We start from the raw sequence: 24795 nt of genomic DNA, 5'->3' as shown, positions 1-24795 counted from the left end.
CAGCACAACACTGCACATTCAGCGCTGTCGACGGTTAAGTGTACTTTAAAGTTAAATTACTTAGACTGGCAGATAAATTTTTCAAATCTCTTTGAACCGAGGCGTCTCAGAGCTGATGACATCAGCATGACGTGACAGAATTCAACGCACTTTTGCTTATTCTGTCTACGTAAAGCAGGCTTACTCTCTAACTGAATAAAAACAAGATGCCTTGTTTAGTTCACCGAGGATACCAGAGAATCAAACCACGAATCTCTAATATCCACTTCAGTCACGGCGTACACGTTTGTGAACGCGACTTATTTTTGTGATTGCTGTGCAGTGGTTGCAAGGAATATACAATGAACGCCAAGCTTTGAGTAAATGGAACATTCTGCTTTCTTGAAGTGCACCCATTTCGCGACTGAGGGAAATGCATCGCTTCACGAGACTGCTTTCACCGAGGCACTATACCGTCTTTGACGGGACGTTTGAAGTGGGGCGTTTCGGTAGTAATCGCGAAAGATTATTTCTTCCTTTGTTGTAATGCTTGCGCCTAATAATTAACCTGTGCAGGTGATTCGAGCGAGTGATTCAATATACTTAATGAAGAAACGTAGCAGGAGTGACTGTACAATAAATGAATATTTAATTACTGTGTAATTATGATGCGGTCACTATAAGATGGACAGAGTCATTATCCCACCGTGACTTGCTTTCTATATGAGGACTCCAGCCACCTTGGGATAAAATTATGTAAATTTTACACATTTATCGACAGTCGATCGTAATTAGTAACTGAAGGTATCGCACGAAAATCCATGAAATAACGACGGTTTAGTAATTATCTGCGACACTTGCATTTAACGCAGGGAAGTGAAAGTTTCGCAACGCATTGCGCTATAAATTTTTCTAGTTTCACACAATTTCACGTCCGTACTCGTGCGTTGTCTTAGGAGCCTAGGAAACATCTAGATTAGCAACAGTACGACACCCTGGAACGCTTCAATGAGTTACTATCTACAAAGGCTGTTATGAACCTAGACAGAGTAAACAGATATCGCTCGTCACCCGGAACCTTGTTTCGTACGTCGAATAAATATAAACCCAGCGCCCCGCATATTTTACCGAGGATACAGGGCGAAAACAACGGAATGCCGTGCATAATGCACAAAATTTGAGATAAAGCGACCAGTCCATTACTGTTTTCAGAGTAACTAAGCAACCTACACAGTGCAAATTTTCGGCACACATTACCAAAAAGTGGCCCTCATTTTTTTTTTCAAAATACGAAATATCTTCTGTGCTTGCTCCTGCCGGGAAACAAGTAATAGAGTAGCTCTTGTTTAGAAACAGCCTGAAAATGAAATCGTCAGTCAGTAGTGACACATGCCTTTAGAAAAAAATCAAGTCAGTGTTCTATTGGTATTGAAATGGCACTGCGAGTTCGACCAAAGTCATTTTCGCGATCATATATCTCCGACAGTTGTCGTGTTTACACAGCAAAATTCGACAGTTATACATACAAGAGGTTTGATTAGATTTCTCATGGTGATAAGATACCGAGACTGCAACGCTACAACGGACAGAGATAAAATAGTTCCAGCATTTGCTAGTCCAACGATTTCAGGCCGTAAGGCACACCATGCAGTCGTTGGGCGCGGCTGATTATAATACTTTATCCGGACCTCCCCCTCACTCGCAGATTAAACGTGACAAGCTGATTGTGTATGGGAATACGTCTATAGCGGTCGCAAGAGCTGGGCATGATTTAAGTTGCGCAAGCCGACAGTTTGTTAGGGCGGGAACTGCCTGCAGTGCCAGGCGTTCTCCGCAAAGTGAGTGTGCATGGGGAATCCCGTGCGTCGTCCGCCATAGGGCGTCCCGAGAAGGCACACAAGGCAATCGCCGTTGTCCAAGCAGGGAATATGCGTAGTAAGGAAAAGCATTACTTATGTGGTCATTCTACCGAGAAAGAAAGTTTAGCCTCGGCTGTAGTCTTAATGGAATTTCGAGCGTGCAGCCGGAAGTGCCAGAGCGCGCTTTCAAAAGTGTGTGTGTGGGGGGGGGGGTGGTGGTCAAATAACATACCTTCCCCCACACTTTTGACAAGGGAGGGCAAGTGCCCTCCCCCTTGCGCCCCCCCCCTCCTCCGGTAGATACGCCTATGCACCATCGTTTGAAGTCTAGAGAGAGAACTCTCTCCACCCGGGTTATTACGAGGAATGAAGCATGCAGACACACAGGTAGTGGTAATTCGAGTATCTGCGCCGCGTGGGAGAAGGTATTTTCGGACTGCAAATATCGAACGGAGTCGCAGGGAAGTAGGCAGGCTGTCAGGTGAAAGAAAGTAATGTTGAATTCCAATGGCGGAGTCGGAGCAGCCGACGGACTCCGCGAGCGAGCACTCGACTCTGCCGTAGAGCAACGCCTCCAAATCCGCGAGTGGAACACAACTACAGTGTACTATTCTAGTACACTGTAACACAACCTGCGCCGCCGGAGCAAGGCGGAAGCGGAATTTGTATCGCCGAGTTACCCAGGGTACATTGCGTGTTGTCATTTCCTTCCGCTGTTTGCTCCCAGCACCGCCGCAGCGGTCACTTCTCTCTTCAGCGCCGTTCACCCGTTGTTTTTTTTTTAAAAGTGCGGAATGGATATCTCGCCAAGCTTGCAGCAGCTTTTGCTTCCTCGCGAGTCGTTACCGGTGGCGCCACCCAGCAGACAAACGTGGTAAAGGAAATACGTCACGCAGAGTTCCGGTCCACTCCGCCGATTTTGGCGGAGCATCTTTTTCTGCTCCACGGAGTGACTCCCGCTCTGAATCCACTCCGACTCTCTCATTGGAACACCTTACTCCCGCCCTCACTCTGTCATTGGAACAAACTTGCTCCGAAACGAGCAGAAAAACTTGCTCCGACTCCGCCATTGGAATTCAACATAAGTGATTTTGTCGGCTATATTCTACTGGTTATGGCCGCGACCCTGCACCCAGAACCTTAATGGCGATTTGGGATGACCATGTGAAGTCTGTGAATATCTTCCCATATACGTATTGCTTTACTTAAAAACTTGTTTCAGCTGTTCCACAGCGTTGAGCGAATCAGTATGTGCAGATCTGAACGACTTCAGTGTTGGTGAAGTTGCGAATGACTATGGTCGCATTGTGTGTGGCATGTAGCTCAAGTAATAATCAGTTGTTTCTGCCATGTAGTTGCAAGCGACTTGAATAACGGGCTATGTCGTGCTGAGTAAGGCAGCCCGTCCTCCATTCCTTTGAACAGCTGTGCCTGTGTAGATCACATGGTATCCCCTATAAAAATTGAACAATGCGCTCCCTTAAAAAAAAATTACCGACGATTACGTTACTTCCTAATGCGAAATTTGAGCGCAGCAAATAAGCTGTTTCACCTTTTCGATAGATTGAGGCAAAGAAATCGAGCAACACATGTATGCGCTATCACAGAATTTTTTTTTTATTTTTCACACGTATTCCTTTAACAAAGACTCCACTAACAGTTCTTGACAGTCATGAAGGAAGCTTTGTGGTCGGAGAAATAGTCTGATATATGTTCGACTTGGTACACCAATGCTTGATTCTCAAAGACGAGATCTATACAAGTGCCTCGCGAGGTTGTCACAGCCGTGGGACGCGTTACGAGCGAGAGGAACGGGATGTTCTCCCGCATAAGTGTTAGGAAATTGCTGTTTGTCTTTATGTCAACATTAAAGTCCCCCACTACTAACATCGGTGTGGATCGATGGACGGTTAATGCGAGTTGCAGGAAGTGCACGACGTCTTTCGTGAGTGCGGTAGGGGCGAAGTAGGCAGCTACTACCAGCAAGATAATTTCGCAGTGGCGAACGGCAGCGGCAATTTCGGCTCGGGCGGTGCACATATACAGATCCGCCGCCACCGATCTGGCTCTCTGATTGCCACCGCACAGGGCGAACGGCAGCGGCAATTTCGGCTCGGGCGGTGCACATGTACACATCCGCCGCCACCGATCTGGCTCTCTGATTGCCACCGCACAGGGGTTGCATTGGAGGAGGAGCGAAGAAAGGAATTAAGTTCGAGCCGGCGCTTTGACAACCGGAGACTCGTAGGAAGAGGGGGGAGGGGGGCGGCGTGTACACCCAGCGGCAAACGATGGGGGCAGAAGCGCGCGCAGCAAGCGGACAACACGATAAAGGGAGGAGGGAAGAGATAGCAGCGACTGACTGATGCCGCTGACGCCGATAGTGAGTCAACCCCAGCTGCGGAGTTGGTTTCAGGGACAACGCCGCCGATGCCGACACAAACAATATGATACCCTCGCTTCCGCAGCTCTAAGAACCAGGTCTAGCCGTGGGAAGGTGGTCACGTATTCGTCGACGTGCCGGGGCCTACGTGAAATAACCGGCGCGTCGGCAACTGAAGAGCACCCTATCCGCCACACAAGAACAGGGCGGGGGACCCTTTCCTCCTCTTTCTGCATGGCGGCGACGGTGTTCTATGCAGTCACGTTATCTTGACTCTCTAGCGGCGTCAGCGGCATCCAGCGGTATCAGTCGGTCGCTTCTAGCGCTGGGGGGATGAAAGGGGGGCGGAGCTGGTTACGAGGCCGACGACAACGCCGACGACGACGCGAAACCCAGGAACGGACACCAAAGAGCTGCGCTCTAAAAAAAATTCTTTCTTTGCCAACTAAGCCGGGTTTCAGTATGGATATGTTTCTTGCTGCTGCAGAAAAGCAGCGGCGAGACAGTCGCTTGCCAGACGAATCGGCTTACATCAGCCTGCCTGTCTGTATGGATCTATACAGACTTCCTCGTTACAAATAGAAAAACATATAAAATAACTATACAGACATTCCTCGTTAGTGCTTCTTTAATGGAACCTAAGTCGTATTGTAAATCCTTTCGGAAAGTACAGATCGGTGTGCCTGTTCGGATTTGCGAAGTCGTACATAGCAAATAACTGTTGTACCGACGGAGCAAACAGGCCAAACCGCAGGGATATTCGCAAATAAAACTTGGCTTTAATAAAATAATTATGTTCTTGAAAACGGATGTTTATTGCAGTGTAGATATTTCGGTACCGTTTGTTGTTTCATTGTGTCGTTCTGGGAAAGAACTAAGCCGGTCGCCGGCAAGTCTGTATAGAGCCATACAGACAGACGGGCTGATGTAAGCCGATTCGTCTGGCAAGCGACTGTCTCGCCGCCGTTTTTCTACAGCAGCGAGAAACATATCCATACTGAAACCCGGCTTAGTTGGCAAAGAAACCATCTTTAAAATAAAGGAGTACATCGTTCAATTTTCATATATATAATAGAGAGAGAGTAACATATAGAATCAAGTTAAATCTTTGTAATGCCAAGCATATCGGGTAGCGATACCCCTTTTGAATTCCCGCACTACAGCTTTCGCTGACGTCACAGATTTTGACAGCGTCAACGCAAAACTTTTCTCTTCGCCACAACAAGCAGCCTTTTTCCCCGTTAGAGAAATGGCAGAGTTTTTTCGTGCATTCTTTAGTATGCAGTCTGCGCTGATTAGTTGTTGCTGTTTGTTCCGTTAAGGACTTTTACGTCTGCACCCCTTCACCCCCTCCCCCTCCTTCCCCTTTTCTTTTTTTTCTCACTGACTTGGACTCCGCAGGACGTGGATCTTCGGCCGATGATTTGTTCGCCTTTGAGGACCGACTGGTGTACCCGCAGCGTCCGGCTGACTACCAGACGTTCCGCAAGTCACTGATGTATCCGTACGACTACAAGGACCTTCAGTCCATCGATTCGAGCAAGCTGGAGAGCGAGATCTCGCTACAGGCCAGGCTGCCTTTCTTCGGCTTCCACTACAAGTACATCAAGGTATGGAGGATCGATCGGCGCTTGATCGCCCCTTTATCGCTGTATATACCGCTTATGAATACATCGCGCGAAGCACACGACACGTAATACCACAATGCGCCCAATACATCGACATGCGGACCCACACGACGTACGGCGAGTCGGTTAGATGCGCGTCTGCCCCCGAACTTGGAACATGCTTAGATTTGTTGTTGGGGGTACGTCAAGTCGACGAAACGTACTATGTACAAAATACAAACAAAATTAAAACAAAATAAAGGAGTGGTACGCCGAGTTGCAAACCAGGGTATCGAACCGAAAAGAAAAAAAAAAACAGTTTGGTTGGAGTTTAGCGCGCTTCGATTTCGTTCCATTTCAGTTCCGGTTCGGAGAAATAAATGTTTACAACGATTCGCGAACCGGTTCAGCACAGTAAAAATTTATCCATTCATTTATGGTGATATGCTGCAGAGTGCTATCGACTTGTATGCACGGCGCATGCACAGCCTTTGTGAGGAGGCGAAAGAAATGAGCTTTCTGGCAGATGGGAGACAAAAAAAAAAAAAAAAAGAGACGTTCGTTACGTGAACATATCGATGTTTAATGCTGTACAACTACATCAATCACGCGCAAAAAAGACGGGCCATTTTGGGCACGCGTCGTCGCAAGAGCGTGCGGCACGTGGTGCGGTGCCTCGATGCGTCGTCCGTCTTTCTTTCCCGCGTTTCCTATTACTGGCGTCGATACTTGAGCATGCAGCGAAAAAAGCAGAAATTGATGGGGATGTTAGAACAGCAAAATATTCGATTCGAATCGTATGCGAGTAACTTGAGGAAAACGAGCGTCTAATATCGAACAGAATGTCGAATATTTCAAATTTCTAAAAGATGTGAAACAAATAATTCTGAGGAGACCGTTCGGCAACAAAAGGCTTGTTTATATTATTTGGTACATTTACACCGTGATACAGTGCGAGCACATATGTTGCACGACGACACTGATACTAAATAAAAGAAAAGAAGAAGAATAAAGCGAAAAAAAAAGGAATACAGGAACAGGAGGGTCTCAGATGCGCATAGTAGAGTGCATAGTGCTCACTGAAATGACAAATGACAATACCACAGCGCCGCGCATCGTTTTGAAGGAATCCAAACATGATGGTAATTGTCGAATGATCTAGTCATTTGTCTAAATTGAAACAGCGAATTCATAGGCTGACTAAAACTATACATGCTTACTTAACGGCTGGCAGCTATTGTGCGTAAGTGACTTCCTCCGTGTCTTTGTTGACGAACTCTGATCGTCTGGACAACAACTGCGGTCCTGCTAAACAAGAATCATTCAGACGAGTGTATACGTTTGCAACAGCCTTTCTCGCCCGTAGACTGCACGAAGTGTTGCTGACCGTTATAGTGCTCGAACGAAGCGAATATTCGACAACTTCGAATGGCGTATTCTCGAACCGAGACTACTCGATTCGTATTAAAAATTTCGAATATTCGCACGCATCTAGTGAAAATATATTATACTCATCCGAGAAGCCTTTCAACACAAGTCCTCCCGGTCACAACTGAATTATCGTAAAGTTAATTTTTTCGTAAATGTCACACTGCAATTTAACGACACAGCATCGTAGAGCTGAAAAAAAAGAAAAGAAAGAAAGAAAAACTAGGCAAACACGTTGTCGGGAATATACCGAACAATATAAGACGTTAATAAGTCTAATATACCGGTGTACCAAACAACAAGGCGTATTTAATGCTCAACACCAAACAAGGCGTATTTAATGTGTGCACGAGCCAATAATGGCCAGCGAAATGAGCAGTGCACAAGAAGAAGCACACTATCTGCAAGACAGGGTTTATCTTCCTCTCCGTGTCAGGACGTTCTGCTGGAGATCAATTGTGCTATGTGCAACCAACGAGCTCAGGCAAACACTATTCTTAAGGCACCAACTAGCCCAGCTTTCAGTTATTCTGCTATGTAAGAACGCCCGCCAGAGTGTTTGCGATGCAGCTCGTAATAGAGAGCTTTAGCTTGTCTGGTACTCGGGTAAACGCAGACGGACTGGGCGTTTCAGCGGAGGGGTGGAGACGTAAACATGACTTTTCTGCATGGTGCAGCCACCTGGTGGCGCAGAGCTCAACCAGACAAACACAGCTAATATCGCGACACACAAGTGTATTTTATACTTAGCTGCTGGCGTAAATTTTCGGAAGCAACACGAATTCGCCGCTGCCAAAAATTCACACCAGGAGCGATGTAGAAGAAGTAGTAGAAGAACGGCGTTCGTGTTGTCCACTTCTATTGCGTCCTGTCTGCACCCCTCACCTTTTTTTGCGTAGTAGAACACACTTGGTTACTGCAATATCAGCTCTGTGTTTGTCTGATTGAGCTCTGCGCAATCGCTCATCCGGTAAAACGCCCAGTCCGTTTACCTGAATACCGGACACGCTAAAAATCTCTAACGCACCGGTTTAGGAGGAACCGGGAGATGGGCGAATGGCGTGCCAGTGTTGGGGTCGAACAGGCAGGCGGCACCGCGAAGGAAAAACCGGTTGTGCCGGTGGAAAACCGGCCAGGTGTAAAGCCTTTGTTCTGAACGATAAGAGGCGTCAATAAACAGTTTGTTTGTGTGCAAACTAAATATGCTTTTCGCGGACGCGCGCACACGCAGGTGCACCTGAACGGCTACCTGCACTTCAGCGGCTCGCCGGCCGCGTTTCGGTTTCCCGTGCGCTTTCCGATGCGGCCGGAGGACACGATACGGGAAAAGGACCCAGCCCTGATCGCACCGTGGCTCAGCTACCAGAGCATGGTGGAGCACATACCCGGTGAGCTGGACGCGATCGATTCGGCCTATCAACGTGCGCGTGCCTTTTGCAGCGACATCCAGTAGATGATGATGATGATGATTTCAAGGACAGTGGTTCACATACCCGGTGAGCTGGACGCGATCGATTCGGCCTATCAACGTCCGCGTGCCTTTTGCAGCGACATCCAGTAGATGATGATGATGATGATTTCAAGGACAGTGGTTCACACCCATCGCGGGGAGTCGGCCCAGAAGTGGGCGGCCTGGGCAAAGGCGTTTGGAGGGGTCTTAGATTTGAATTAATATATACGAAGGTCAGAAAGAATGGGGTTTGGAACGGAAACGAAAAGGGCAAATCCAGTCTGGTTTCAATAGAACAATTATTTAAAATAAAAGCGGGAAAGATACAAAGCATCGAAGCTAAATTAATTATTATTTGCACAGGCGTCTCATATGTACACAACACATCCCTTTAGCAAGACGAATTTGTGTTTTTTTTTTGGCTATATGATCATCGACAATTAGTGTATAAGTGTCGAAAAATTGTCAGTCACGTTAGCATACACGAAAGAGAGTGAAGGCTAAAGACTGCGCGCTCAAGAGTCATTCATTAAACTACTTGACATTCTCATTCGAATGCATTGTTACTTCTTATTACTTGTTTTCTCCCAGTAAAGATCGTGGGTTCGAGTGTTTTAATTGACGCTACCTTATTAACTGTTCCACGACCATTGGTCGTGGACCCACCAAAGAGGATGCGACTCCCACCATAGCTCGTGTGTTCGAGCGCCTTAATTAACTCTATATTAATTAACTTTGCCTTCTTTTGGGCATGAAAGCGGCATCGGAGCCAGCTGTGGAAGAAGACGACGACGAACGCGCGAGCGGTGGCACGAGTTCGCGCGAATTTCTGTACCGCACGCCGCGTTTTCCGTACCATCGGGGAGATGAGCCATTTAAGCCTTTCGCCTTTATAAATAAATTATCACTGACTTCGAAAAGAAAGTGGAAAATAAATAGCGACAAAATGGAAAAGAGAGTCGCGAGAATAACATTTCCCATCTCGATTTAGACGTTCCTGTGACTGTGACGAAAAATGCAGGCCAAAAGGGATCAAATTGAAAACACTCAGGTCTCATAATATATATATATATATATATATATATATATATATATATATGTATATATATATATATATATATATATATATATATATATATATATATGCCGTTCTTTGGAAAAGTTATGAAACTAATTGAAATACGGCTAACAAAATATCTTTCTAAATTTAATATCCTCTCTGCATGCCAGTTCGGTTTTCGCCATGGGTATTCCACAGAGCTGGCACTTATTCATCTTACGGACCAACTAAAAACATTTATTGACGAGGGATTTCTCGCCGCCTCAGTTTTAATCGATCTAACGCAAGCATTTGATAGCATTAATCATAATATCCTATTTTCTAAACTCGAAGCAATTGGCATTTGCGGTCCTGCATGCCCTTTCGCTACTAAAAAGTTACTTATATAATCGGGTTCAAGTTGTTTCTGTTTCCAGTGCTTATTCTCGACAGCGAACTACTAACATCGGTGTGCCTCAGGGCTCCATCCTGGGGCCACTCCTGTTTTTAGTTTATAATAATGATTTACCTAATTATCTTTCTTCGACAAAATGCATTCTGTACGCTGATGATACCACAATATTCACTTTTCATAAAGATATCTCATCTCTCGTTAATAAACTAAATGCTGACTTAGAAAACATTCTAAGGTGGTGTAACGTTAACATGTTATCTATTAATGCAACTAAGACTAAATTTGTTGTATTCCTTTCACATCAGCGAAACATAGCTTCCATTCCACCTATCAGTCTTGGTCCCCACTGCCTTCATCCAAGTTCATGTTCATCTTTCCATGGCGTTCTACTTGATTGTAATCTAAAATATCACAATCATATTGCTCACATAAAAAAGAAAATAGCTTATGGTATACGCATCTTAATTGAAGCACGCCCTTACTTCACACGTACCACATTGCTCTCACTTTACCACTCTTTCGTCCACTCTCACATTACTTATGGTATCATATGTTGGGTAAACATCTATAATACCCATATAACGTCTTTACAAACAATTCGGAACCGAGCCATCAGAATAATTACCTATAGTTCACGTTTTTCTAATGCCACTTCCTTACTACACGAGAATAACATCTTTACTATTTATGGGCTCACTAAATACAACCTAGGTTTTTTTTCTACAGATTTCTACATAATGACCTACCATCGATCACATTTTCACCATCTAACCTGACAACTAATAGTACCACCAGATTCGCGTTGAATAACAATTTTCTTTTACCACTAATCCGCACTAACTACGGTAAACAAACCGTGGAATTCACTTCCATATCAGTATGGAACACTCTTCCTCTCATTATAAAAAATACAAGATCTTTACACCAATTCAAAAGGGAACTGAAAATGCATTTATTATTGACAAACTAATGAGAATATTTACTGTAACTGTTTTCTTTTTGTCCATTACTTTTAGCTTTTTTTGATTTTTTGTTTGTTTTTGTTCTCGTAAATAAATTACTGCTATTTTCTTCACATATAATTCTTTATGTTACCGTGAGATAAGCTAAACCTTGTTATTATTTGTAATGAATTCTGTATTTTGCTCTGTTAACGTTCATTTCCTGTTGCTTGTATAATACCTTATTATATGCTACTGTTGCTTTGAGATGTCAATTATCATAACTATTCTTGTACAGGAGGTCCCGATACAGTCTTTGAATATGGAACCTGCTCCTGCACACTAAATACTTGTAATTTGACCCAACTTCTAACAAGAAATCCTGATTCTGTATCCTGTGATTCTGAAATCCTGTGTATATATATATATATATATATATATATATATATATATATATACACTCCTTTAATATTAATCCTGAATTAATCACTGCACTTCGGCGTCTCCATGCATAACTCTGTGTTGCTTTGGGAAATTAAAATCAATCAATCAATCAATCAATCAATCCACTGACAACTGCGGTCGTTTCGCGCAGAGTCTGGCGTCTACTTCCGTCTGTTCCGCGTCGGCGAGCACTCGGACCGGGACCCCGAGCAGTGGCTGGAGCGGCGTGCGATCGAGGACTTCCGCGAGGGCATGATCGGAGCGGCCGATTTTAAGCCGACGTTCGTGGTCATCGCCACATGGAGGAACGTCACGCTGACCGGCATGCAGAGCAAGAGCACCGTCAAGGTATGCCCCGATAAGCATCCTCAACGATAGAAGGCAGTTGAATGAGCGGAATGTCGGAAACGAGGCATCCGACCAGGAGACGTCGCTTGAAAGAACGGCGCTTGAAATCGGGGCCCCGGGCTCGATAGCGTGTGTTGGTAGCAGCGAGGATCGCCAAGCCAAACAGATGCGTCAATACATAAGAGACACTTTGGAAGACTATGCTTTCGTGCGGTCATTGCTTTAACCAAAAAATCCCGCTTCACTTTTAACAGCGTTAGCCTTGAGATTTCTCGACTAATAACTTATTTTCACGCCTTATGCTCTACATATCGAGGCTATTTCTAAGAATAATCGAAGGCGCAACCTGGCAACTTCCGCGCTACATGATACGTCTCGTTACTAGATAGCTATACGCGAAACCGCTCACGTTCTCATTACCGCCCCTCTACGCCAGCTGCCAGATATTGGTGTGCTATACTTAGGCTGCATGCCCAAAGCTTGCAGTTAGCGGAGACAATGACAATAACGGTGGAAGTTTATACGTCTAAAAATGCTCAATTATTCCTTTTTTGTTGTTTGCTTTCTCCTAACAGAAAACTTCCAAAAGAACAATCTAGCTCGTTTAAGTGGTTCTTAGGTTTCGCCTTCGGCGCCCTTTCAGCATATACACTTTGAACTATGCTTTTTTTTTTTCCTTCTCTCTCTTCCTCCGGCGACGGACAGACCAACACGTACCAGGTGGTCCTGGCGAGTGACGAGCGACGCACGTACGTGATGTTCAACTACGAGAAGATCGACTGGATCGCCGTCAACGATGTCAACAACGGCGAGAACGGCGAGAACCCGTTCGTGGGCTTCAACGCGGGAAACACGACGCGGTACTACGAGTTCATCCCGTACTCCCAAGAGCCCCGGGTCAAGAACCTGCCCCAGCACGGCGAAGGCAACGGCATCAAGGGACGCTACATCTTCGAAATAGAAGAGGAAATCTGGCACGGATCGTGCATCAAATGGGGTAAGATTAGCATTTTGTGCGCGAGGGCGACCACTGCGTGGAAGCGGCGGCGCTGCAGTCGTTCTTGCGTCGAAAGATGACTTGACATATCGCTTTGCGGTTATTTTATCCCGCGATTTGGGAAGTACTGAATGCGTAGCATTAAGTGGCAACTCGATCGAAAAGTTCCATGTGAAGCCAGAAAACCCATTTCCTAACGGTAGGCGAGAATGCCCAGTTTAAGCCCTTCGTTGCGTCAGGACCAAAATTGGGCTGCGCATCACAAAGAAACGATCGCTTGCTTGCTCCTGTTCGCTTGCTACAGCATATCAAAAACGCTACTTTAGGCTTTGCTTTATCCATACCCCCTTTTTTTTCTTAGGTCAGAATTTTGAGGGGTCAACTCAGCGTAACACGGCCATGATACGCTGGGCTTTGCGGGGTTGCCGCAGGTCGCGGTATCATGACACTGTTCTGCTTGTATCCAATCAGCGAGAACGCACTACGTCTGTAAGTACAAGAACACACGAAAACGAAGCTGCGTTGTACCACTCGCAGTTACCCGTGCAAAAAGGTCGCTAGAAGAACCTTCCTTGTTGACAAGCTGTATACGCACTGCTCGGTGTGTCGTCGGTATGGGATGTGCGAATCGGCGAAGCTCTCACGCAAAAAGACTGCCTGTGTTCTCGACTGCGCAGAGTTGGTGCCTCACCTGATCACGAGCAGACCGCGGCTGACTTTCTTCCCCAAGTACGCGACAATGCTGGGTGGAACTCTAATCAACGTGACGGGTCCCTGCTTCGACCCCAACGAGAAGATCGAGTGCCAGTTCCAGGACATGTCAGGCCACAGGCTGCCGGCCATCTACCGCGACACCAACCACGCCACGTGCCTGATGCCACCCGTGTTCTTCCACGGATACGTAGATCTCACCGTGTCCCAGGGAAGCCGGGACGCCATGTTCTACGGGCGATTCTACGTCCGTGAGTATAAATCGTACCACACTCCACGTTTGCCAGTCCTCCGCAATGTGCATTAGACACAGGTGTGCGCATGGACACTTACTAAAAAGAGGGGGGGGAGGCACGTTCCATCCTCAATGAACTGAGGACGGAACGTGCTCAATTGCTCAATGACGTAGGGTCTGGTTAGTGCGACGTTTTGACAGGTTTAGACCACCAAAAACAAAGAGAGAGACTGAAAAAGAAAATAACTATATAAAGGAACGGGCGTAGGGGAATATGTTCACGAAAGAGGGATTATTTGGGAAGCTTGGTACACAATCGAACTTGAGTTTAGCCGCAGCCATGACCAAGTGAGTACATAGGGCGCCCGACTCGGCTGCGGGAAGCACGTGGTTCGAACCCCACCACCGGACGCCCACAAGACGGGTCGGCTTCTCAGGGGTGCGCCGCTGAAGATATGTTTAGGATACACCTCTATGCTTGCTCTGCAAGGATCAAAACACCACAAACTACTAATATGCGGCGTATCAAGCTACAATTTGCACAACCATAAAATTTGCAATGCATACATTTTCTTCGTCCATCCCTCCGCTGCTGCTCAAGCTTGAGGAAGTTCACACTCTTATTCTACAGTGATCCTATTTTGTGAGAGAATTCTATAAAAAGGAGATAAATCTGGAACAAGGCGCTACTCACGCAAAAGGCGTTGCCAGCAATCAACTTGTTCTTCATAAAACTGCCGATTCGAGCCTGTAAACGAGATCATGCGCATCATATATTATAGCATACAATAGCGCCGTATAGCGCGCACTTCGATAGAAAGTAGTATTAAAATTTTATGGCGACAGAAATAGAGTTTGCTTCGGTGTTCATTTTTAATTATGTTTGTTTGTTTCTTTATTCTTCTGCCGATTTGCGAATTTGCAAGCGGGCACCAACACTGTGCGCGTACATGCAGAGCCTCCGGAACTTGCGGCCGAAGACATCGAAATCATGGACGACAGCGACAAGGAGGAAAGGCCAGAGGTGATGCGCATTAAGTGGAAACCAGACAAGCTCGTAAACAACAACAACACCAACGTCCAGCTTCACCTGTGGGGTTACAAGTGAGTCTGTTCGCGTCATCGAGCAGCAGGACAGACTGCGAGATGAGGTTCTTTGCAGATACAAAAACCTTCTTGCACGGCACACTCTAATGTCATAGGCGCCCTGCTGAATTGAAAACCAAACTGATGAGATGTTGAAATAAGTTGATTCTCGACTCACCCGGCTGCCTTCCGAAAGCGTTTGGAGTGCTGTCCACCATATGGCGTCCCTCCACAACCGATTTCCATAGGGAGAGAGAAGACACGCATTTGACCGAGGAATGGTGGTCTGGACAGGCGGGTGTTGTCGCACGTCATGCTATGCCAGGTACCCTATATAGTACACATAAATTTCGATGGGGGGGGGGGGGGGGCACGTGCTTGGCGCGCCCCCTACTCCTGGCTAGGTCCGCTGCACAGCACCAGTGTATCGTCCAACATGTGACCTCTAGCAATAAAACGAAGGCAAAGACAAGGTCTCACATATAAGTACACGGCGTATCGTGTGTGTGTGTCTTTTCCGCGTTTTCGTCTTTCTGCTCTATACGATTTCTGCACAACATTGCCTGAGTAACACTGTACCAAATTCGCTAGGAGGGCCACACTTGCGCATACGCAGCGCACTGCATTTGCCCACCTTTGACTTATAAAAAAAGGAGTGCATGCCCATTCTGTTTCTCTCGTTGCAGTGATGACCTGGAGTACCCGCAGTTGACGTACATCGACACACTGGCGAGCGGCATGCGCAACGGTGAGATGCGCTACACGCTGAACATGGAGATGTACCGCGAGCGCTACAACTGGGACAAGCTGCACTACAAGTTCGGCTTCCTCAGCATAAACCTCACCGACGGCAGCGCCATCGCCAAAGACTACAAGGCTTCGCCGTAAGCTTACGAGAACACTTATAGCTACGTCCGTGTGACTGTATCGACGCTTCCTGAAGAAGTGTCATAACGCATGAAGCTCGTCCATGGAGCCTTCAGGCTATCATCGTCAAATGGTCTAGTTGAGCGAGAAAAATAAAACTAAAACAAACAAACAAAAAGGCCATCACCATCCTCTATGACTGATAAAGGTGTAAATACACGGAGTAGACGCTGTCAAAATTCGTGACGTCACTATAGGTTGTAGTGTGAGAACTTCCAGGTGGCGTCACCACCAGTCTTGATTAGAGTTACTGTATATGCTACTCTAGTCTTGATAGCTTTGGCCCTCTCTCTAGCTGACCAAGTATTCAGTCACGCCAAGGCTGACGCACTTTGTATTTTAAGGGTGTATTCAACCAATTTAGCTTAATATTACGCTATTCGATGCACGTTCGCGTCGTCGCGGTCGGTAGCCGCCGTGCTGTTCCGAGTGCATGCGCAGCCCACGCGCCGTGTGTTGAGGGTCACATGACCTGTGGCGGGAGCTAGTGGTAAGAGTGAGCCCAGAAGGCTGGCAGGGCTCGCCGCTTGATGCGCGCTGCATTCCCGCGGGCGCAGTGTTGGTGGTCATGTGATCTGTATTATGGGGGCGAAGGACATTTGAAATGGTGAACGGAACGGCAGCACGAAACGTCCACTTTGGCACAAGCACACGGACACCCCGCTGCCGGCGTGACTCATCACGCCGGCGTTGTGACCGCGCGTGCTTGCGATCACCGAGTTAACTCTATTCACGGGTGCTTTCGGCGCGTGTCTCCTATTGTAGCGCGGCTAAGCGCATACGCAGCCAGCGCGCCATGTTTTAGAGCTAATCTGACCCGTGCCGTGAGCGTGCCGAGATGGCATGGCATTGTGTGCGCTGTCTTGCAGCGCGTTTAGTACTGCAGGTTGCGTAGTCTCGAGTTTCGGAGACGCGTTGAAGCGAAAGGCAGACGAAACATTCGCTCCCTGCTGACGGCGCTTTTCACGGCACTATCGGCCGTGGGGCCAGAGTGGACGCGAAAGCGTGGGCGGCTTAGCTTCGTGCCGCCGATGGGAAGATATAATCGACACGACATGAAACTGTATATTTCATAATTGACTCACAAATTCAATAAAATTAATATCTCATTGAAATTTGCTTTTCCGATTGTCCAATATGTTGCGGCCCCTTCCGTGTAAAAGAAGAAAAAAAATCCATCGGCGACTGTACTTATTTGGATAAAATGTTAAACATTAGTATAACAAAATTTCAGTGTAACGAAGCAAACTGGCAATTTTGCCGGCTTCGTTATCTCGAGGTTTAACTGTACTTCGTTATCGCTGTGAATGCTTCGTGTTTCGGGCGAAACTGCGACTTTCTGCATTTTCCCGGTGGCTTTTCGAGCACTTGTCCGTCAGTATTTTGGGTGAGGCTCAGCCCATAGGCTCGCTCACAGTCATATCTCTCCATATGTATGTGTCTCTGTCACAGGACCATCTGGAGCCGGCCGATGCCACTGGCCTGGTACTTCGCGCACCAGTGGGACCGTGCGTACGGCCAAAACTGGAAGGACCGCTTCTGCAACGAGTGGTTCGAGCGGGAAAGCAACTCCGACCGGTTCGCGCTGACGCTGTGGCGATGTCCATGCACCATGAAGCAGTCGGACTTCGACCGGGGCCGCTTCGCGCCCGACACCAGCTGCAACACGTACACCAAGAAGTGCGACCCGCTGCACAAGGGGGCCCAGCATTGCGTGCGAACCGGAAGGCCCTCGTGAGTGTGTGCCAGCATCTCGGTGACGTTCTCGCTGCTAATGATGGACCTGACTTGAAAGTCGGCGATCATTAGCAGCCTGAAAGCCGCGCGAAAATGTCGCTAACGCACCACTATGCATGGAAGTTGATGTCAGAGAGAATTGAAAAATTCTCTACCAGGCCTCACCTAAATTTTGTGATGAAAGGCGATTGCGTAACCACTGCAACCTCTCGCGGATGGTCGCGTCACAGGAAAACGTAGTGCGTTCTCTTGTTCAATAAGTGCTGAAACCTATTGCCCGTCGTGTCCTGTGTAGAGTGGGCGGCTCCGGACAGACCTGCTGCTACGACATGGAGGGCGAGCTGATGCTCACAGCGGACACCATGTACGGAGGCCGACCATCACGAATCTTCAGCTACGGCATCCTGCCTTTCAACAGCCGCATGAAGGTGATGGCACTATATCGATTATTAGTACCCCTTTGACGCAGATTACGGTGCAGATAAGCTAACACGGAAGAACCTTAAATCGTTCCTTGCGTTTTCCGCATAACAGTGAACGGTACCACTGGCACTGAGGTGTCACCAACTCGCAGTCGTCATGCAAAATTAGAGACCACTTAAAACCAGTGAAGCGAGCTGTTTCTATTGTTTTAATGACAAGCCATAGTCTAAACGCACATCCACTACATTCAAATGTCGATACGCAAATATCTCGGTCTTCTGCGATGCATCATCCGTGCTAAGGCCCCCCTCTAACTGCGGTTGTGATGAGGCTCTAGGGACGCGTGGCGAAGTCGGAATAAGTTCTTCCCAAATACGCTTTACAAGGTTACCGTATTATAGTGCATGCTAGCTTCGAGCTTTCCATAATATGGACGGCTCCAAAGGTACGAAGATGTCTCACTGCGTGCAAATACGTTTGCTGCTTTGAGGACTCGTGTGCAAGTGTTATTTAACAAAATGTAGTTCTGGATGAGCTGGCCTCGTATTATTACGGTTAAACCACTAGGCAAGAAGAAATGCACCGTTTTATACTCCGCGTGGTCCTCACGGCTGCCGATTTTGGCTGCACGTGCACACCGAGTGCGTGCCCCCCCCCCCCCCCCCCCCTCTTCCCCCTTTACCGCGCTGCCGAGATTTCTGTGTACCAGGATACCCGGCATAAGAAAACGCGCGACTACATCCACCTGCCCACACCTTCTCTCTCTCTCTCTCTCTCACACACACACAAACACACACACAAAAAGAAAAAAACGTTCCTCGTTACGCCACTGTCGCTTGCATTCTTGACCCGTCACAGACTATACAGTGCCACAGTGAGAATGCGTACAACTATCTGGCTGTGCACGCGTAGGTGCCGTCGCTGTCCAACTGGAACATCGACGCGATGCCCTTCTTCTACTGCTGCCACTGGCAGCACACCAAGGACGACTCGACCTCGTGCCAGCAGTACAAGTACTGGCGCACCTCGCAGGACTGCACCGCCTACCAGTCGCCTGGATACGGTACGTCGATACTGCGCTTCTCGATGCTGGAGAGGAGCAAGTGGCGCAATGCGACGCGGCTTGTCACCCCAGAGCGTATACGTCCTGTTAGTCTGTGCGCCTGTTCTTGTCGTCTTGCGCCACAATTGTTCCCCTTCGACACGAACAACCAATTAGTTCAAAATGGGATTCTGCTTTCGTTGCTCCGCATTATACTGGCTGCACCCCAAAACGCAAAACCGAGCGACCAGAAGCATATCTACTGCTAGAATACACCACGAGAAGCTCCGTGCCATTTGTTCCCCGAGAAGTAGTGGATAACTTTATTTCATGAGGGCATGTTTACACTACAAGCGAGAGCGATACAATAAAGAACATAGCTCAGCTGTATGCTGCACACTCGGAGCCAAGGGTAGATGTTATGCCTTACAGGCACGGCATGCTACATCCAATGCCTACGTAAACATGGCAGCCATAACAGTGTGGCTTCAGCAACAGGCGTTTCCAGGTCCGTCGCCATCTTAAACACTAACCAATCAAAATGCTACCTAGCTTTAACGATCTGACAAAAAATTGGCGCATTCAGCACGGCATGGCCGATGGCCACATTGCTACCCTTCGCTTCGAATTAGGTGTGTCTTTCGTCGTAACATCCGCGACTCTGATTAGAGGTTTTAGATGCCCTCTGTATTGATTAAACGCCACATTAACAGCCCTTTTTTACTAAGTCCGGATGAGAGAAGTTCACGTGAAAACAGGGCGCCGTTTATTAGGATGAGTCCTAAGACCACGTTAAATGTCATTGTTGCTAGTCAAAATCAGGAAAGGCAATGAAAGCACCTCATTAGCATTTATGAATAACCGTGCTTACGTACTTTCCCAGTGTTCAGCGCACAGAACGTACGCAGAGGCGAATGCGTGTGGCGACAGTCAACGTACAGTCGTGTGCAAAAGTGGAAAAACTACAGATCTCAAAGAATTTTTTTTGTTCGCAGCCTTAGCACGCAGTCTGAAATCAAGCGGTACAGTCCAAGTACGCTTCTTCGAATAATGTATAATGCACTGAAACAATTCTACGGCGCACGCTTGCGAAACAATAAATTTAAACTGGCAGTCGAGGCCACGCTGTTAGACTTTTGTTCTCCACTGCACGTGCTTCTTCACGCAGCTGCCGTATTTGGCGACCCCCACTTCCTGACCTTTGACCGCGCCAACTACACTTTCACGGCGCGCGGCGAGTTCGTGCTGGTGCGGGTCAATGACCCCAAGGGCAAGCTGGAGATCCAGGGCCGCTTCGAGAGTGTGCGCCGGGCATTGCTCTCAGGTGAGTTGTTATGCACTTCTGTCCACATTGCGCAGACGAACTCGACACTGCGCTTTGCTCCCGGAGAGAGTTGACCATCTGCTAATGCGACCCCACTTGATACGTCTTCCCGGTTATAGCATCGAAACCAGTTTTCCCTAAGAAGCGCATAAAATCCCGTGTGCTACTGTTCCGCTTATACATCGCCGTACCACGACATTGCCGCTTAATACCTCATTAATCCAGCATAGAAACGTGAAAAATAAACAGAGCCGATTCTGGGGTTTACGCACCAAAGCTACACATGTACGATGGGAGACGCCGTAGTGGGACGTGCTGGTATAATTTCGACTACCTGGCGTTATTTAACGTGGCCCCAAATCAAAGTACATGAGCGTACATTAATGCTGCGATAGCATTACATGCGCCATTGAGCGAAAATCCGTCGTAGTCAGAGTTACCGAAAGACGGCACCAAAGTATGGCCGACGGCGCAGAAAGTAAGAACATGTAAAGAAAATGCTCGGATTGACGTCAAATTTCTCCTGAAGGTTCCTGTAAACAAAGTACATTAATGGGTTTGAAAAGAAAATTTGCTAAATTCCGGTATGGGCGAGAGTAGAACCAAGGCCTCCCGGGTGCGACACAAGCACGCTTCCCCAACGCCACGTCGGCTTCACGGTTATGGCTGACTAAAGGTGTGTCTAGTGTGTGCGTCATTGCGCACGTCACTTCGCAGCCATCTGGCTGACTGAAGGTGTGGCCTATATACTCATTGGGCACGTGACGGCGCAGCCAATGGGAAGTAGGTGGCGTCACGTAATGGGGGGGGGGGGGGGGTAGGTAAAACAAGAGCGCGAGGGCGCGCTTATGGCGCTCCGAAGTCTACAAACGGTATAATGATCTTGCATTCCCACACGTAAACAGTTTTAAGTGTCGCTGCAAATTTGTTTGTTAGAAATGCAAAGCATTTATTGGCGAACACTTGCCACTTTGACAGTATCTATTTATCTAGCGCCAACGTCTTGGTGCTCTTATGGTCGTTTCATTGATTGGCATGCACCAAAATTGGTACATATACCAGGTAAAAGGCACTCGAACCCACGACCTTTGGTGGTGCCAAAATTCAGTGGCACCAAAATTGATCGTGCCACCATTGATGGTCGAACTCACGACCATTGCTGGGAGTCGCACTCACGACCTTTGGTTTAATTAAGGCGGAGTTAATTAATAGACAGTTAAGATATAGTTAATTAAGGCACTAGAATCCACGACTTTGGGTGGGAGAAAACAAGTAATAGGAAGTAACAACGCATTCGAACGAGCATGTCAAGTAATTTAGTGAATGTCTCGTGAGCGCACAGGCTTTCGCCTTCATCCTCTTTAGCGTAAGCTAAAGTGACTGTCGACTTTTATTATTGGTGTCTCGCCCTTTGCAGCGGGCAACCAGACGGAAAATCCGGCGCGTATACACGTGTTGAAATGTCGCTTTACCCGCGGTGGTAGCTCAACTAGCTGTTGCGCTGCCAAGCTCTAGGACGCGGGTTCGATTTCTAGCCACGGCGGCCGCATTTCGTTGGGGTTTGAAATGCAAAAAACAGAAGTGTACTTAGACTTAGGTGCACGTTAAACAACCCCAGGTGGTCGAAATTATTCCAGAGTCCTCCACTACGGCGCGCCTCGTAAACATATCATGGTTTTTGGCACGTAATTACGCTAGAATATAAAAGAAATATTGCTTCTGCGGTACATGAAAACTCATTGCAATGAACGTATAGCGACAGTAAAATATAACAAAACACGTAAAATAAAAATGAAGTGTACAACTAATATGAAAAAGCGGATAAAAGCAAAGACAGGACATTCTCTGTAATGCTCTTGTCTACACTTCACATTGGAAACAATAATGATTATACAAATTCTTAAAAGAGGCTCTTATGAATAATTTGTTGCAGCAAAATTTAAAAAAAAGCTTAATGTTGTATATAGTAAACAGCAAGGCAGATGAAACCTAAATCGTTCATATTCTGACTTCGACACGAAAACGTAATGACGACGTACGATAGAAATAATATAATCAAGCAAGCCGTCACACACCATGCTTCAGGCTATCCCAGATAAAAAGTTCGTCCCTTTTTCGTGAAATATAGAAAGAAAATACGCGTAAATTAACGCGCAGTGACGCAAAAAGACTGCACCCGAAAACGATGCCACAAGAATAGGACTGTGCGAAGGCCAGCAAAAGGCAAGAACCTAGATGTTATTGTGCAAAAACAGCAGGCTGTCCAGGTCCTCGGGCTTCAAGCAGGTTCTCCTTTCTTGGAGTACGCACCCAGCTGCACTAAAATTGCGTTCACTACTCACAGATTGTACCGCATGTGTCTGAATTTGGCTGTTTATATATATATATATATATATATATATATGAACAGCCAAATTCTCGAGCATACAGCATAAAGTAAACGCATAAGTAGAAAAAGACGCACGTTTCGTTATCGCTAAAACAATAGTATCGAGATTGGTAATGGCGTAATCGCAAAAGCTCTAACAGGGAAATGGTTTCAAGCGATGTTTCTTTTATAGTTTATTTTCCCTTACGCGGAAACAATGTTCGTTTTTGAAGAAGAAAATGAGAACTTCATCTGTTTTTCTATCTTGTTTGCAAAGATATACTAAGAGCCAGCTATTTGCACGTACCGCTTCAGCTTGGCACAGAATGCCTTGGACCATGCAATGCATAACGTGCACGTGTGCTCGAAGTGCTTAGACCCATCATTGAGCGGGCCCGCGTACGGCCCGGGTCCGTCGAAAAACGCTGCGAACGGCCCGGCCCGCGGGACGGGCTTTTTCACTGTTAGTTCAAATGTTATTTCACTGATTTAGCGGGAGCCCCAAAACCTGCCCCAAAAGCTTTGCATCAACAAACATGGCGGCACCCATCGAAGCGCCGGCTCTAACCTAGCACCAAACTGGGTTCGATTCGTGGTGACGCGTGAAGTTCGCTAGCTAGGAGAAGTGACTGACTGCGGTTATCGCTTTCTCTCAACTGGGGTGTGTTATGAAGATTGATTCAATAAACACCGCTGACTCCGAAATCGGTTGTCGATTTCATGGCTGGTGGGCCCAACACAGCTTAGCTTGGCTTGTTAAGGCACGTAAAGGTAGTTGCTCAAAACAAAGCGCAAATACTTGCCTACATCTAATAACCTCGAAATTGTTATTAAACGCAGAAACACGAATGTCAAGATTATTTTATGATAAAATGGTATATTTTATTTAATTATTCATAATAGCGTTTCTTTGACGCCGTAGTGCCGCTGCAAGTTCAAATCGCAATTCATCTGCTGTCCATCTGCTGGCGTGACGTAGTGGTAAAGTACCGGGCTTGGGATCTGTAGGTCCGACGATCGAATCCTGGTCGAAGCATTTCTAATTTATAATACCAAGAGCTTGGTGGCGCAACCCACTACCCCTTTCCAAAGGGGACGCTCATAACATCCATCCAGCTATCCACAAACGCAAAGCCCTATTCTAAAATTCTTCATTTCCTCGAGTGCCCTAACGATAACCCCTGCGAAGCTCTTTGGGGCCCCTGTTCTATAACTAAATTAATGCCTGAGATTACGAAACTGCATCTGGAGTAGCCCTGCCTAGCACATCGAGTGGCGAGACTTGCCTTCACGGCTTCAAGATTTAGATGAGAAGCAATAAGCAGTTTTAGTTGGGCACCCGTAACCAACCACGTACGCAGCGCGCGAGGTCGTGTGTACTTAGCGAAGCACGCGCGCATGAAACGGCTATATTTGGCCGGACGCAAAAGTTGAGAAGGGGATTGCCGACTTGTACGCGCAGGAGGCGGCAGACGTGCTACTCAGCGCTGCCATATGCCAGCTTCTGAAACTGTGTAGCAGCCGCCACGAAGTCAAACCACAAGCCAGAGTCACATTTTCGGCAAGAGCCGTATCGAAAAATGCGCTGTCGTGGACACACCCCCCGAGAACGTCCCGGAAAGCCCGCAGAATCCGTAGCGAACATTACGCAGCTATATAGAAAAGCTGTGGGTGCACGCAAGAGACTGCGTGCTCCTGCGCATGCGCGCTGTCGCCTTCGCTGGCTTCCTGCGTACGCAGAGCTGCTGCGGACGCCAAACAAACTGTCCAATGTGAACTGGTGAAGATAGCTGGCACAGGTTTTATGCCCAGTGTTCCAACTAGAATGGAAATCTTAGTAGACCGCCATTTTCAAACAAACGCATAGGAACGCTTGCGCAATAAACAAAAAAACCTTCCAGCGCTTACTGAGCGCGGTCCCATATACAACGCTTCGGAACAGCCATTGGTCGAATTTATCACGAAAAAGCAAAACAACTATGTTGGCGAAAAGCAGACACATATGCGTCAGCATTTTTTTTTATCACCGACATGTCTGCGAAGTGAAATGCG

General features: G+C 47.1%; 1 protein-coding gene across 3 annotated transcripts in view; it reads left to right on the top strand.

Annotated features, from left to right (window-relative positions):
• mesh (sushi domain containing 2 mesh) overlaps nucleotides 1-24795 on the top strand; it is a 49511-nt gene that overhangs the window by 6364 nt on the left and 18352 nt on the right. For all 3 annotated transcript variants that reach the window (XM_055073699.2, XM_050184227.3, XM_050184226.3), the window contains exons 3-13: nucleotides 5623-5831; nucleotides 8488-8644; nucleotides 11697-11893; nucleotides 12599-12890; nucleotides 13568-13852; nucleotides 14793-14940; nucleotides 15609-15806; nucleotides 17302-17583; nucleotides 17882-18014; nucleotides 18922-19072; nucleotides 20220-20375. In XM_055073699.2, the coding sequence (XP_054929674.2) occupies nucleotides 5623-5831; nucleotides 8488-8644; nucleotides 11697-11893; nucleotides 12599-12890; nucleotides 13568-13852; nucleotides 14793-14940; nucleotides 15609-15806; nucleotides 17302-17583; nucleotides 17882-18014; nucleotides 18922-19072; nucleotides 20220-20375 (2208 nt within the window). The remainder of the gene's footprint in view (nucleotides 1-5622; nucleotides 5832-8487; nucleotides 8645-11696; nucleotides 11894-12598; nucleotides 12891-13567; nucleotides 13853-14792; nucleotides 14941-15608; nucleotides 15807-17301; nucleotides 17584-17881; nucleotides 18015-18921; nucleotides 19073-20219; nucleotides 20376-24795) is intronic.

Source organism: Dermacentor andersoni, chromosome 4 (assembly GCF_023375885.2).
Source record: "Dermacentor andersoni chromosome 4, qqDerAnde1_hic_scaffold, whole genome shotgun sequence".
Lineage (NCBI taxonomy): Eukaryota > Metazoa > Arthropoda > Arachnida > Ixodida > Ixodidae > Dermacentor > Dermacentor andersoni.
Note: the sequence above shows the minus strand (reverse complement) of the source record. Positions and strands in the feature narration are given on the sequence as shown.